The 14,533-nt window shown below is 39.8% G+C and overlaps 1 protein-coding gene across 3 annotated transcripts in view; it reads right to left on the reverse strand.

The window, feature by feature from the left end:
- Positions 1-326: 326 nt before the first annotated feature.
- lrrn2 (leucine rich repeat neuronal 2) overlaps positions 327-14,533 on the reverse strand; it is a 233,818-nt gene continuing 219,611 nt past the window's right edge. For all 3 annotated transcript variants that reach the window (XM_008109644.3, XM_062978533.1, XM_003220364.4), the window contains one exon: positions 327-3,802. In XM_008109644.3, coding sequence (XP_008107851.2) covers positions 1,397-3,547 — 2,151 coding nt within the window. In that variant the 5' untranslated portion in view covers positions 3,548-3,802 and the 3' untranslated portion in view covers positions 327-1,396. The remainder of the gene's footprint in view (positions 3,803-14,533) is intronic.

The following is a 14,533-nucleotide window of genomic DNA, read 5'->3' on the forward strand; positions in this document are numbered from 1 at the left end:
CAATGGCTCTGATGGGAGCACCTGATTAGTCACCAGCTATTTCCTAGTATGGTATTCACCTCAGAGACATTGGACCTTGATTACAAAGATGGGAGAGGTTTATATTTTGGAATACAATTCCAAAATTTCATATTGGCTGATAGATTCTAGGAGTTTTAGCACAGAGAGGAACTGACCTATGCCCTATTCTTCCTCTCTCTGGTATCATACCTGCTGTGAAGGGTATGGAAGTTTCCTTCCTGGCATGTCATTACCATTGCTGCACTTTTGATTCTGTGGAACCAAGGAAGAGGATGTCTGGAGGAAAAGCATGCTGTACACACATATAATTCATTTGCAGTTTTAATTGGCTTATCAGAGACAAAGAGGCGATGACAGAGTTAGAAAATGGAATATTTATCCTCTTCCCCCTTTCCTCAACCCTTGGCCCACTCCACTTGGTTTGGTCTCCCGGGATGATTTGATTTATGCAGTATGGAGATCAGCCACTTCCAACCAAAGAAATCTGTATTCTTTGAAACTTTCTTGCATCAAAGATGATCCCCCCATATCCTCCCCCCACAGCCACCATCTAGCTGAAGCAATGCTGACCTAGCATAAAGCTTTCTTGCTATGGTTTTTTTCTTTCTTACTTACTTTCTTTCATTTTTTTTTACAAAAAACAACAACAGAAAAGCAGGTTTTTCTTCACCTCCCTCCTCATTTTTAAACATTATTCACAAAAGTTTACAAAATAGCCTTGAAATTAAGCTTCTGGGTTGAAATCCAATCCATGTCTGCTAATTGATGTTGCTAATTGAATCAAAGATGCATTCCTTGGTTTGAGGATCACTGCTATTTGATTCCCGAGTCTGATAAGATTGCCTTCCCTTCAGATATGCCTCTTTTGAGGTGGTCCTCAGGAAGAAAACCACACAGTTTGCCAGAAGAAGCAGACTGGGTTCGGTTTAAGATCTTGATGGCAATACACATGTACACACAAAGAAACCCCCAGAGGGAAGGCCTTTTTGTATTTCCAAAGGACCAGACGTTTGCTGAGCAAAATGTATATTTGTAACAGAATGTTGCCACAGGATCCATGGGTTGAGTATGAGGAGAAGGACTTTGAGATACAAGGCTTGGAGCTCTCCGCTCATGCTATCTACTTGGGATGCTGCCTGTTTTTGTAAGAACTTCCTTTTCATAAAAATGGATTGTCTTTCTTGGCATAAAGGATAATGTTTGGCCAAACTGGTGATTTGGGTGGATAAGAGATACACTAGGCCTTTGTAGTCTGCATCCTCCATGTTTTTTTTTTGTGGTTGACCATGTTCCCCCCTTTATATTTGGTATTTTTTTTTAAAAAATCCTCCAGATCTTGTCCACTCTCCTGGGGGGAAATATCAACCAACACGTTTCAAGAGTCCAGTGGTGTTGCTTGTACTTCCACAGCTAAGAGAGTCTCACCCTTTCTTCCTTGATCCCAGTGTTTGAGATAAGTTGGATACACAACCCGAACTGAGGATGAGCTTGTTTTCCATGATTTGCAGGGCCCCTGGCTCCCACCTTGTGGCTTGAAAGAGCCCAAGCCATAGTTGCCTATAAGGCTAACAGTCAGCAGCAAAAGACAAAGAGACAGGACTATTAGAACACCCTGCCTCCTTTCCAAGTGCTGGTATGGTACCTCTTTAGTCCTGGCATTGACACAGGCTACCTTGCTTTGCAAGTCTACAAAAGCTACGTGAAGGCAAGCCCAGTATTCTGTACTGTGGTGCAGCCGTGTGATGTTGTACATATGAGTGCCTGTGGGAATCCGGGCCACATTTGTCATGTCCAAACTAGGATCAAAGCTGGACCATGTGAGGTTAGAAGAAACTGTGTTGAGATGAGGTCTCCAGGTAACCAGAATGTGGTAGGCCTGGACTTCCTTCACTAACAGCTCAAGCCTGTCCTCACTGACAGGAAAAGAATTGTTGACCATTAGGCTGATGCTCTTGGTGTCAGCACCTATGAGATTTTGAGCCATACACGTGTAGAGCCCAGCCTCTTGCACTGTAATTTTGTGGATCTCCAATGTTCCCTCAGGGTACACTCTATATTTGCCATCTTCTGAATAGGGCATCAGCTTGAAGCCTGATGGGGTGACCCAATATATTTCTGGTTCTGGTTCAGCTAGAGCCCTGCAGTGGAGAGACAGATCATCACCATCCATTACCTCTAAATGAGAAGGAAAACTTTTGTCAGAGATGAGGGGCAGACACCTATCAGCCATTTCCCTGAAAGGGACATCCCGGATATGCTTTGTCTTTAGATCTGGAGGTTCAGCGCATAATGTAGATTGTGGCTCAATGAATCTTATGCGATTTTCAGTACTATTGACCCAACGGATGACACAGTCACAGCGGATTGGATTGCTGTGAATGCTGATTTCCTGCAGATTGGGGAGGGATTCTAGTGTCTGCTTATGTAAAGCACTGAGGGCATTATTGTTGAGCATAAGGGTCTCCATCTGGGGCAGGTGGTGGAAAGCACTGGAGTGGATATAAGACAGTTTAGGATTATTGGTCACATCCAGTTTTGTCAATTCAGGCAGGTTGATCAAGGCAAACTTGTCAATGGAAACCAGCTCCTCCATATTATTGAGTCCCAATTCCTTGAGGTGCAACATGTTGGTGAAGTCACTTTGCTTAATCCTCTGAAGTGGGTTTTTGTTAAGATCCAAGAATTTAAGACCAGGAACCTGCTGCAGTGCTCGCTTAGGGACATTGACCAGCTTGTTGTCATAGAAAGACAAGCTCTCCAGACTTTTTAGGCCTACTAATGCATAATCTGAAATCTCCTTAAGGTACATTCCAGCCAGAACAAGGCTCCTCAGATTTGATAGAGATCGGAAATTCATATCCAAAATGGCATCCACTTTGTTGCCTCCAATCATGAGAATCTCCAGACTGGGCAGAAATTGAAACCAGCGGTTGTCAACTGTTCTTAAGAAATTGGAGTTCAGATGGAGTCGAAGCAGGTTTACAAGGCCTGCAAAAGCTTGAGGTGAGATCCTACGTATTTGATTGTGGTTAAGATAAAGCTCTTGGAGATTGGCCAGGCCTGTGAAGCTGTTATCAGGCAGTTCAGTCAGCTGATTCTCTTCCAGGTGAAGACTCAGCAGCTGAGGCATGTTCTTCAGGCTGAAATCCAAAATGTCAGAGAAGCTGTTTTGTGACAGATCTAGCTCTGTCAGGTTTCTCAGATAATCCAACTCACTTTGCTCAACCCTGACAATATTGTTGCTTTGCAAGAGAAGGATTTGTGTCCCCTCTGGCAAGTTTTCAGGCACTGTGGAGATGAACAAATCATTACAGTCAACTGTGGTTGCTTCTCTGTATGCAGACCTGGGTGTGTACCATGGCCTGATCTGGCAGGCGCACTGCAGTGGGCATCTGACCTTCCAGGGCACAACAGGAATTGCAGCAGTGGTTGCCATACAGATGAGAAGCAAGTTCAGTTGGAAGTGTCTCATTTTTAACTGCCAAGTCCAACTTCCATGCAAAGTCAAAGCCTTTACAGGACACATTTGGAACTCAACATGGACAAAGTACAGAGAAGGGTAAGACAGACAGCAAGCAGCCCCTTGCCCTGCCACCCTTAGATGCTTCTACAGTTGCTAAGAGAATGTGTTGTGCTGCAGTAGGAGGGTTCCTCAGCTGAAAAGGTCATAATGAGTCAAGCAGCATTACTTTGTCTGTTCAGAGCTCCTCCTTTTCTTTCTCCATAGGTGATTTATTCTTTCTCTTGCTTTCATTGTCAAAGCTGCCTCTTAAGGTTTCACCTGAAAAAGATGAAACAAAGAATTTTGGGTGAGAAAACATACAGGTCAAAGCATAGCGGGACAGCATTACAGATGCCTTAGAGTTCATGACCACAGAGCTCAGGTCTGGTAGGACTTCTGTTATGCCTTTACATTGTGTGACAACTGCTCCAATACATTTGGCCAAAGAAGCATCCGGTCTTTGGAAACATTTCGGTCTTACTCCTTACTCTGTTCACTCATGGACATTACAAATGAAATTGAAGTCTTAAGAAATAATTTTCAGGCACCATAGTCTACAAATCAATACTATTAGATCCCACTGCAGAAAGTGAAAAAGAACTGAACAGTCAGCTGAACAAAAGTAATATGCAGCAATTGGGAATCCTGTCTTCCATGAATGCTCTAATCCCTTTTTGAAGTTATTCAAGTCAGTGGCAAGTCACTGTATCTTATGGAGCCCCTGATGGCGTAGTGGGTTAAAGCCTTGTGATTTGAAGGTTGGGTTGCTGACCTGAAAGCTGCCATGTTCGAATCCAACCCGGGGAGAGTGTGGATGAGCTCCCTCTATCAGCTCCAGCTCCATGCAGGAACATGAGAGAAGCCCCCCACAAGGATGGTAAAAACATCAAGACATCTGGGCGTCCCCTGGGCAACGTCCTTGCAGACGGCCAATTCTCTCACACCAGAAGCAACTTGCAGTTTCTCAAGTCGCTCCTGATGTGAAAAAACAACAACCCTGTATCTTATGGAAGTGAATTCTATGGTTTACTCTTGTGTGTTCAGAATTTATGAACATTTACATCCACTGGGTGACCCCTTATGAGAGAGGCAGAAAAATGTTCCTCATCTACTTTTTCTTCATTGTGCATTAATATATAGACCTCTATCATATTTAGCTTTCCCCTATCAGCTAAACAGATTGAAATATTAACATCTTTTCCCAAAAGGTAACTGCTCTAGTCCCTTGATCATTCAGCTGTACTTCCTCTCACCTTTCCTAGCTCTTTGAGGTTTGGTGATGAGAACTGTGTACAGCATTCTAATATGCAGAAAAAGGCAAGAAGGGAGCAGGCCCAATAATTGGCTGTCTCACATAGAATACTGCTTCAAATGGTTTCAGAGATAGTACAATCTATATAGCTATACGTATGCTTAAGGCTAAATTTCTGTATACATTTGGTTCTTGATATGCATGAAGGCAATCATTCACATCTTGAAAATATCCATCCCCCTGCCCCAAAAGCAAGCCTTAATTTTGCCATTTGGCCATAATGGAACTTGAGCACTCATGGTTTTTGATATCTATATGGGGTCCTGGAACCAAACCTCTGTGGATATAAAGGACTCACTGTATATGAGTCTAAAAAGAGACCAATGAGTGCATGATTCAGTGAGAAGCCCTGGACGTTTAGGTATTGGGGGAATGTTAATTCAGATCTTGATAGTCCCCCTCCCCTTTAAAAATGGTTGTTAAACTGAAAAGTAGGCTAAGCATGGGGGCAAATAACTGTTGTGCTTGATCACTGCATTAGTTCAGAAATAACACAAAATGATATTAAAGTAGAATCCAAACATGCAGGCAGGTCGTTGAATGGAATTGTGTCTCTAACTTTACTATCTATCTCCTTTGCAGCACTGGATGCATCTGATGTGGGGCACGGGTTGACAGTTTCCCCCATTGCCCACTGGATTCACCACGCTACCTGACAAATCCCCCTACTATCGCCTGCTCTTTGGACCTCAATATGATGAGGTCCTAAGTGTCTTTTATCATACTTTCCTGGAATGTCTAAATGGAAAGAATAGTAAAAAATGTATAAGTAGTATCTTAAATTTGAAAAATCTCTTGCAGACTCTAGTGAAATCTAGGCGTAGTTGATTTGTAGACCATAAAGGAAGGAATAATACACATAAATAATACACATTGCCTCAGCTACTGAGAAGATTTGCCCGTATAAATGTTCATGTATATGTGTTCATGCTCTCACACAGATGCACCTTGCTGAAATACAGATAATAGAGAAGGGTTCTATAGGCAGCCTCATAGGTTAATGTAGTCTGAGAGAGAGATAGAGAGAGGGAGGTGGGGACACACACACACACTGGAATTCTTGCATAACACATTCCTGGAGAAGGAAGGCAGAATGAGCCTGATGTAAAATGACTCTTCCCCATTTTCTAATCCACATTAATGACCTTCACAAGAGACACATTCCAGGCACAAATGAGCCCTTAGTTTCACTTGTGAATAGGCTGTAAAACTCATGTGGGGATTATTGCTGGCTGCTTCAATGTGTTAATACTGTTATCTGCTGGCAGCAGTCTTTGAGTTAGAAAATACTGTCCAGACAAAATCAGGCATGAACTACATGCAGTAGAGCTGGTTGGGGAGATGGGCCCTGAGAAAATGAATGGTTCCTGTCCTGGGACTGGGAAGGCAGGAGGCTGGTGAGCCGTGTCAGCTTCCTGACCTTGATATTTCATCTTCAGTTGTCTAGGGACTCTTTCACACTTCTGAATTATAGTGCTGTAATTAACCATTTTAACTACAATGGTTCCAATCTATTGAATCCTGGATTTGCAGGGTGCTGTTGTTGATAATGATGACGATCATGTGTGCCTTTTTTTTGACATATAGCGACCCTAAGGTGAACCCATCACAAGTTTTCTTAACAAAATTTGGTTTTTGCCTTTGTCTTCCTCTGAGGCTGAGAGAATGTGTCTTGACCAAGGTCAATCAGTGGGCTTCTATGACTGAGTAGAGAGTCAAACCATGGTCTTCAGAGTCATAGTCCAGTGTTTAAACCACTACACCACGCTAGCTCTGTTTGCAGTTTATAGTCACAGGTATTTAGCATTCTCAGTCAGAGAACTGTAGTGCCTCACTAAGCTGTAGACCCAGGTTCGCATAGGTTGTGGCCATGACAGAGTGAAATCTACACTAGAATTGTGTAGTGTGAAAATGCCCCAGGCCATTGCCTCTATTATAGCCTCAGGACAGAGCTGTGAAATATGTCTAGGGAAGTTGACTGTCCTCAGCTGTGGTGGGAAACTCTAGCCTGCCCTTCTGGTTGAAATAAAGTTCAACTGCTGCAATAAGGAAGAGGTGAGTAATTTGTCTTTCCCATGAAGCAACCAGACATTTTAGATGACTCCTCAATAACAGAGGTGCATGAATGTTACTATAAAGTCATATACTTCCAGGATCCCACCCAAGAGCCTGTGTCCATTTTGTTTGTTCAAAAATGAGAACTGTGATTCTTGAAGCCTTTGGGAACCATGATTTGCCTTTAAAATGAAGTGAGCTCCCACTTAGAAAATTGTATTTTTTAAAACAAAATACACACACATAACAACAACTTAGGAATGTTGTTTTCCAAACTGGCATTTGGGATTTATGTGGAGGGGCTGTTCTGTTGCCTGGAGTTCATCCAGCCAGTAAAATGGCTCTTAAAACCCTGGAACATGCCACTCTCAGCTTTAGAAGTAGATAGATATATATACATGCACAGATGTAGAAAACTAGCATATCAAGGAAAAACCCGATGGATAGCCTATTACCCTGAAATTGGGGTGTTGATGGTTGTGCAAAATATTCTACTATATAACACCTAGCATGGTCATACTGAAGATAATAATCTTCAGTTTTATTGAGATACTGTGCCCCAGATTACTTTCTTGCCTTAAAGAAAGAAGAAAAAGAAGAAAAACTAAATTTAAAGAAGGAAATTTATTGTTATGTCGTGTCCTAATAGATTTATGGAAGAAAAAAAACACTTCATAGAGTGAGAAAAGAAAAATGAAGGTTCGTCATGAAGAATGAAAAAATCAATATAACCCATCCTTTCTTCAGTGCAGTTCCTATGGGAGATTGTATAATAAAAACCAAAGACCTTGCAGAAAGCAGAGGCATAAATGCAAAGGATCAATTTTGGTGCATGCACCACAGCAAAGCAATAGCATATAATCTTTACTCAGACACTCCTTAAAAGAAAGTTGTATGTGAGTGTGGGTATGTGAATGAACACATTATATTTAATGACAATAGACCCTGGAAAATCATGGCCTTGTACACCGAGAGTGTATGATATGCGACAAGTCACATGCTTAAGCTTATTTATAATTGATAGTTTTGTTTTGCTTATCATAATCTGATTTTGATTTTGACTTTTGGCCTTTTTAAATATACATGGGGTAACTAAGGAGAAGTACTCAAAAAACTTGTTAAAAATACAAACCATTAAAAGGAAAAGAGCAAATAGAAAATCCAGCACATTAGGCAAGCTTTTTTCCCTTTGGCCTATCCAAGAGAAAAGGAAGTATCTGTTTGCCTGTAGAAAGATAGCAAAGATAGTACCATTTTAACTTTGCTGGGAAGAGAGTTTGAGAGGTGTGAAGACAGAGAGAAGGCCCTCTCCAGAAGACCTCCAAACACAGTCAAGTTCCTATGGGAGGATATATGCTTTCTAATAATCTTGACCTGAGCATTATAGGGTCATAAAGGTCATAACCAGTACTTTAGATTTTGTCAGGAAACAAGCAGTCAATACAGCTGTGGCAACAAAGGAATTGTGTGTTCCTTGGAATCACCAAAGCTTGGAGCAATGTATTATATGTAAACAGATGTAGACTATGTTATTGTAGAGGTAACAAGAGCCTAACAATATTCTTTTTCTGATATAATCTAATAACAAATGACATCATAAATTTTTGGTATACCAAAATATGTTACTTCTAAAACAGGACTTATCTTGTAGGGCTTTGGGCTATTTTATCTTTTGAAATAATTTAAAATTAACATATTATCAAAATATTACTAGCACCTTACTCATAAAACAACATGCAACAACAATAAATGAGCTGCTTTGAAAAACAGTCAACATCAAACCTAGCTTTGAAAATAACTTTCCAAGATCTGATGTTTTCATTTGGGATTAGAAGCGTGAAATGTGATGAAAGACATCATCAAAACATAATGCATAAATTAGATGTGGTATTTATTCTCAAGGTACATGGAGAAACAATTTGGGACCTCATTTTTAAAATAAAAAGGCTAACCTGTGGTTGTAAAATTCAAAGACATCACTGTATTTGTCTGGACAAGTATGCAAGAAGATTTTATAGCACCTTTGAAATGAAAGGAAAGAAAGAAGTTTATAGCATAAGCTTTCCTAGACCAAAGTGTATGAAAATTTATGCTACCTACTTCTTTCTCTCTTTTAGTCTCCGAAGAGCTACATTTTTATGGTCATTCTAATGATTAGTCATTATTTTCCTTTTTTAAAAATGGAGATGTTTCCAAGCAAGGATCTGACCATTAGAGCTCTAAGATGTCCTTCCTAAGGAGGCCAGTTTGGTTTCCTGGTTGCTCTCCTTCCATCAGCTGCCTTTTTGAAAAACAAGTTCAAGGGCTTTGAATAAAGAGTTGTTCATCATCGCCATTGCCATTAATATCATCATCCTTCAATGTATATTTTAAAATGTTTATAAATTTTACTGGGTTTATCCACACTACATATTTATTGCCATTTGATACTACTTCAGCTACTATGGTTCCACTGTATCAATTCCTAGTATTTATAGTTTAGTAAGGTCCTCAGAATCCTCTAGTCCAGTCCCCTGATCTGTAAGATTAGAGCTCTTTGAAACAGAACTCTAACCCACAAATCCAAGAATCCAGAGAATTGAGTCATGGATGTTAAAATGGGGTCAAACCATTATAATTATACAGAGTGAACACAATCTGTGTTTCCATATTTTATCTACTTGTATTTTTATTTGTGGTTGCTTTAATTGCTATAAACCCTCCTGAATCTCATTCTTGGGAAAAAGGCAGGATATGAATGAATGAGCGAATGATAACAGTATAGGCCAGTGCTTCTCAACCTGGGGTCCCCATATGTTTTTGGCCTACAACTCCCAGAAATCCCAGCCAGTTTACCAGCTGTTAGGATTTCTGGGAGTTGAAGTCCAAAAACATCTGGGGACCACAAGTTGAGACCCACTGGTATAGGCAATGGCAGGACTGATCTCTCGCAGGTAGTGTGGGAAGGGTTAGTGTAGTCATGTCACCCTCTTCTATTATTGGTATCTATCATGGGAATTCTGGTAGATAAGTCTTCTTGGGATGCTATACTCAGACTCCAAATGTTCATTTGTGTTGACAATTTATCAAATGACGATTCTAGTTCCAGTGACCCAATATGGAGCTCTGATAGTGTTGAAATCACACTAGTAGCTTTTCTGCAGCAGTCAGGTGCAACATCTTGCCAAGTAAGTGTGCAGAATAACAGCTCTGGGTGTCAGTTCTAATTAATCATTTTGTGTTTATCACTCATCATTACTGATTCCTTGTCTGTTCTTTTCTGTTAATAGCCACACGAGGCATATGGACTGGTCAATGCTTGGTATAGATTTAGCAATTTTACCTAATAGAGGAGCTGCAGGGATAATCAGTAGGAGGCCGGAGGCTCATCTCTATTCTTGTAAACACCTTTGAACTGAGTTCCATGGTACTGTGTGGTTTATTTTTATAGAGCTATTGCATAAAGCTCCAGCTGCAATTATTGCCCATTTTCGACCATTGTCTTTTTGGAATGGGTTATGAGCTGTCTGTTAAGTGCAGATTCAGGAGGTAAAGCTGCCCCCCACATTTCCCTACTATGGAATGGAAATACATATCCTGGCTTTATGTTTATTGAGCCTGGCTGTACATAAAGAAACCTTTTGAAGTTCTCCATACCTAGGTATCATATTCTAATACCAAAGCATTCTGCCAAGTAACTTTATTATTTTAAATGTTTAGACCTTAACTTTCCTTTATACAATTCAAGGTAGATAACAGAAAACAATAAGAGTAACAGAATACAATGAAAACAGCAATCTGAGTGTTCCTTGCCTAGGAAAACCCTATGAAATTCATGAGTTGACAGGTGACTTGAAGGCATACATTCATTCATACATTCAGTCCTTTCTTCTGCAAATGCTGGTGTAACTACTGAACTATGGACAAAGCATGAGGAAGAACGGATCTGATTTTATGTTTGAAATGTATATTTTTAATTCATAATGTATTTTAATAGTTTTAACTGTTTTATGTGCTGTTTTATATTGGTTTGTATGGGCATATAATTGTTGCCACTGTTGTAAGCCGCCCTGAGTCCCTTCGGGTGAGAAGGGTGGGATATAAATGTGAGAAATAAATACATAATAAATAAACTAACTACATGACACCACTGCACAGCACCAATGTATCACAAATACTTTTCTTGTGGAATTAGAGTTTGGATGGAGAGAAAAAGGAGGAAAGTGGAAGCATAGAGTTAAGTGGAATACTGGAATTCAGATTGGGAACTGGCAGCCACATTTGGGAATCTGATACTGAATTTGCAATTGTTTGCCATCTGTTTACTGCAGCATGTTTGTTCTTTGCATATTTCAAAGAATCCATCTCTAGTTTTCTCTCAACCAAAGAAATCAAAACCTAGCATTTCTTACCACTTAGAGTCCAGGAAGTAGGAAGTGTATATCTATCTATCTATCTAGTTAAAATTTGCTTTGCAGTGAAGGCACCAACATTCTTATGCTTCTTTCATGACAAAGAAAATATTGAAATGTAGTGTGCTTCATTTAAAAAACCTTAAAATCTAGATATTTTCAAAAAGAGAAGAGCTCTGATTTAAGCAATATTTCAACAATAGGTGAGCAGAGGGACCTGCTGCTTTGCACATGATAGTGAGCATGCAAATATTGGCTTATTATTCTCACAGATAAGAATGAAACATTTCAGGAATTTTCTGTCCTGTAGATAAGATTGTAAGAGGTTTTGTGCATTTCTGATGGCTTTTCTTTTGCATTTTCCAAAAATTCTCTTTCTGTAATAACCATTGGCTGGCATGCTTTTCAATAATTGTGATGTTACAAACCTGACTTATGACATTTTAAGTATTCCATTTTATGATTACGGTTGTTGTATGATTACAATGATGAAAAGTGTCCCCAGTAGCCCACTTTGAAGCCTCACATCTCCCGACACAGCCATTTCTAAGGTACTGTAGAATGTCCCAGCGAATAATGTCAATTCCAGCTCTCTCCTGGTTTCAGGGCATGCTGAGACAGACAGCTGTGACAGGATTTTGATTGGACTCCACTGGGGTCTTTGTAGCATATTGAAAGCATGCCTCATAGATGCATCATTACGCACCACCCTGCTCTCCAATGCTTCAGAAATAGAAGTATGGTATGGGACCTGTGAAATGTCAATGATAGGATTTTGAAGGTAGCTTTGGGAGATGTCATAGCTATGTCTCCATTGCTATGTTTCTCAATGCTGAATCTTGGACACTGTTTTTGTAAAAAGTGTTTTGTACAAACATTGTGCTGAAACTTGTCGTCGTCCTCCAGATCTGGGTTGTTTTGCACAAAATGGTTTGCACAATGAAAATGAAGAGGAAATATGGGGAAAATGCTAATGATTTTCCTGACAATTTTAAAGGAGTGATCAATAATAGAAAAAGAATATAGAAGAAAAGTTTGCAATGTCAGTGAGGAACACGTCCAAAAAGAGCATTGGTGCTCCTTGTTAGAATTCTTCAAACTTGTATTTTAATTTTTTTAATGCGGCTGCTTTATAAAACCCAGTTCTAGTTTATTCATATATGTTGTTATTGTTGTTCTTTTTGTTGTTATTATCCTCCTCTTCCTCTTCGTCTTCATCATCATTTTTCTCATTTTCTTTGGAAGGCCCAACACACTCAAGTCCTGATCTGAGTGAGCATTACCATAGCTAGTGAGTAAGCCCTGGTGGGATATAAACCCCATTTTCCAGGTACCTCTTTGTCTCAGTCCTAGAAAGAAGAAAACCAACTTTTTGCTTTGAAGATCTAGTGAGTCCTAGGAGAACTAGAGTTCCATGTATGTCTTGACATGAGTGAATCAGGCCTTCCCGACTTAAGAGGATCACGTGTAACTGAACAAAAACAAAAACACTGCTGATATCAAATATAGGTGTATACATGGAACTCTAGAATTTCTAGGGCTCACTAGATCTTCAAAACAAGAAGTTGGTTTTCTTCTTACTAGGGCTGAGATAAAGAGGTACCTTGAAAGTGGAGTTTATATCCCACCAGGGCTTGCTTTCTAGAGCTCTGATAATACTTACTAGTCAGGAGACCTCAACTGCTCTGTGGCACCTGTAGCTAGAAGAAGGAAAGTTTCTTGTTCTCTGGAGAAAAGTGTTCTTATACTTGATTGAAATGCCCTGGCACCATCTGCAAAATGTTTTAAGTCACATTAAAGAGTGAGAATTAAATATTCCAAAGGAAACTATGAGTGCATATACACTGCAGAATGAATGCAGTTTGACACCAGTTTAACAGCCATGGCTCAATGATATGGAATCCTGGGATCTGTAATTTGTACCAGTAATCCTTGGCAGAGAAGGTTAAAGACTTTGTAATACTCCAACTTCTGTGATTCCATAGCCTTGACCCATGGTAGTCATACTGGTGTCAAACTGCATTAATTCTCCAGTGTAGATGCATCTTGAGGTAACCCAAACTTGATCCATGGCTCAACGTCTTAAGGGAACTTCTTATATGTTACTGTTTCAAATATCAGCTGGATGTTTTCCTAATAGTTTCTAAATATAATTTAATGTAATTTCTATAAAACAACTACACCTTTTTATTTAATCATTCTGCTGTTGTGGGGCCTGAGCTACTGCATAAGAATCCAATGACACCTACCAACAGCTATTTCCTTTACAAAACCCATATTTTCAGGCATAAAACAATGTTTCTGCAAAAAAAAAATATGTGTACATCGAAGAGAACAGTGCACATTCTATTCAATCTTGTCTATAAGAAGGAAGAATGCAAATATTTACATTCCTGGTGTGCATACAGGTTCCTGTGTTTTCCCCAGTTAAGCAGTAAATGGAAAGCTAGTTTATACATGGCTATTCATCACTTGATATCACACCAGAAGCGACTCAGGTTGTTCCTGACATGAAAAAAAACTTGATATCACAGCAATTAAGTAATTGCAAACAAATGTGTGAACTGCACTAAAACAAAGTACAGTATAGTATTTCAGATGATGTAAAAGACATCAGCTTTTTTGCACAATCTCTGTGCTTCACTTCATCTCTGACATAAGAAGAACTCTGCACAATTAAATCAATGATTCGTCATGTGCACTCATCCCTGTGCCTCCTCTTTGTAGGCACAAAGAGGGCATAAAGGCAATATCCCTTTCCTGCAGTTGGTTCCCAGCATGACACTCAATGTGTAAAAATCAGAACCATTCCTAAACAGTCGTCTATTGGCAGATCTGGGAATTCTTCCATTATTATGTTGTGCTCAGAGCTCTGAAAAGTTGAAAAAGTACAGCTCTCATTATATCACAGCTAAGATGGCCACTGGCTGTGTTGGATGGAAAATTCTTGGAGCTTCACTTCAAAAAGTAACTCTTCCAAGCTGTGATGCCCCAGGATCTTGACTGCACATTCTTCTCAGTCTCTACTGTTCTAGTTTTGAACTCTTTGTTTCTGGAATTCTTGCCTTTTGTTTAAATCCATGCCCCATGTTTCATTGATGTTTATCTTTTGCAATTAACGTCCACTTATGGTAATCAGTGGAAAAGATAATGGGAATCTGTACCAGTAACTGTTGAACAAGAGGGGGAGAGGAAGAGAGATAGAGATTGCAGCACAGTTTGCAGAAGAAAAACAGAAGCTTATTCCATCCC

The sequence above is a fragment of the Anolis carolinensis genome, chromosome 4 (assembly GCF_035594765.1).
Source record: "Anolis carolinensis isolate JA03-04 chromosome 4, rAnoCar3.1.pri, whole genome shotgun sequence".
Lineage (NCBI taxonomy): Eukaryota > Metazoa > Chordata > Lepidosauria > Squamata > Dactyloidae > Anolis > Anolis carolinensis.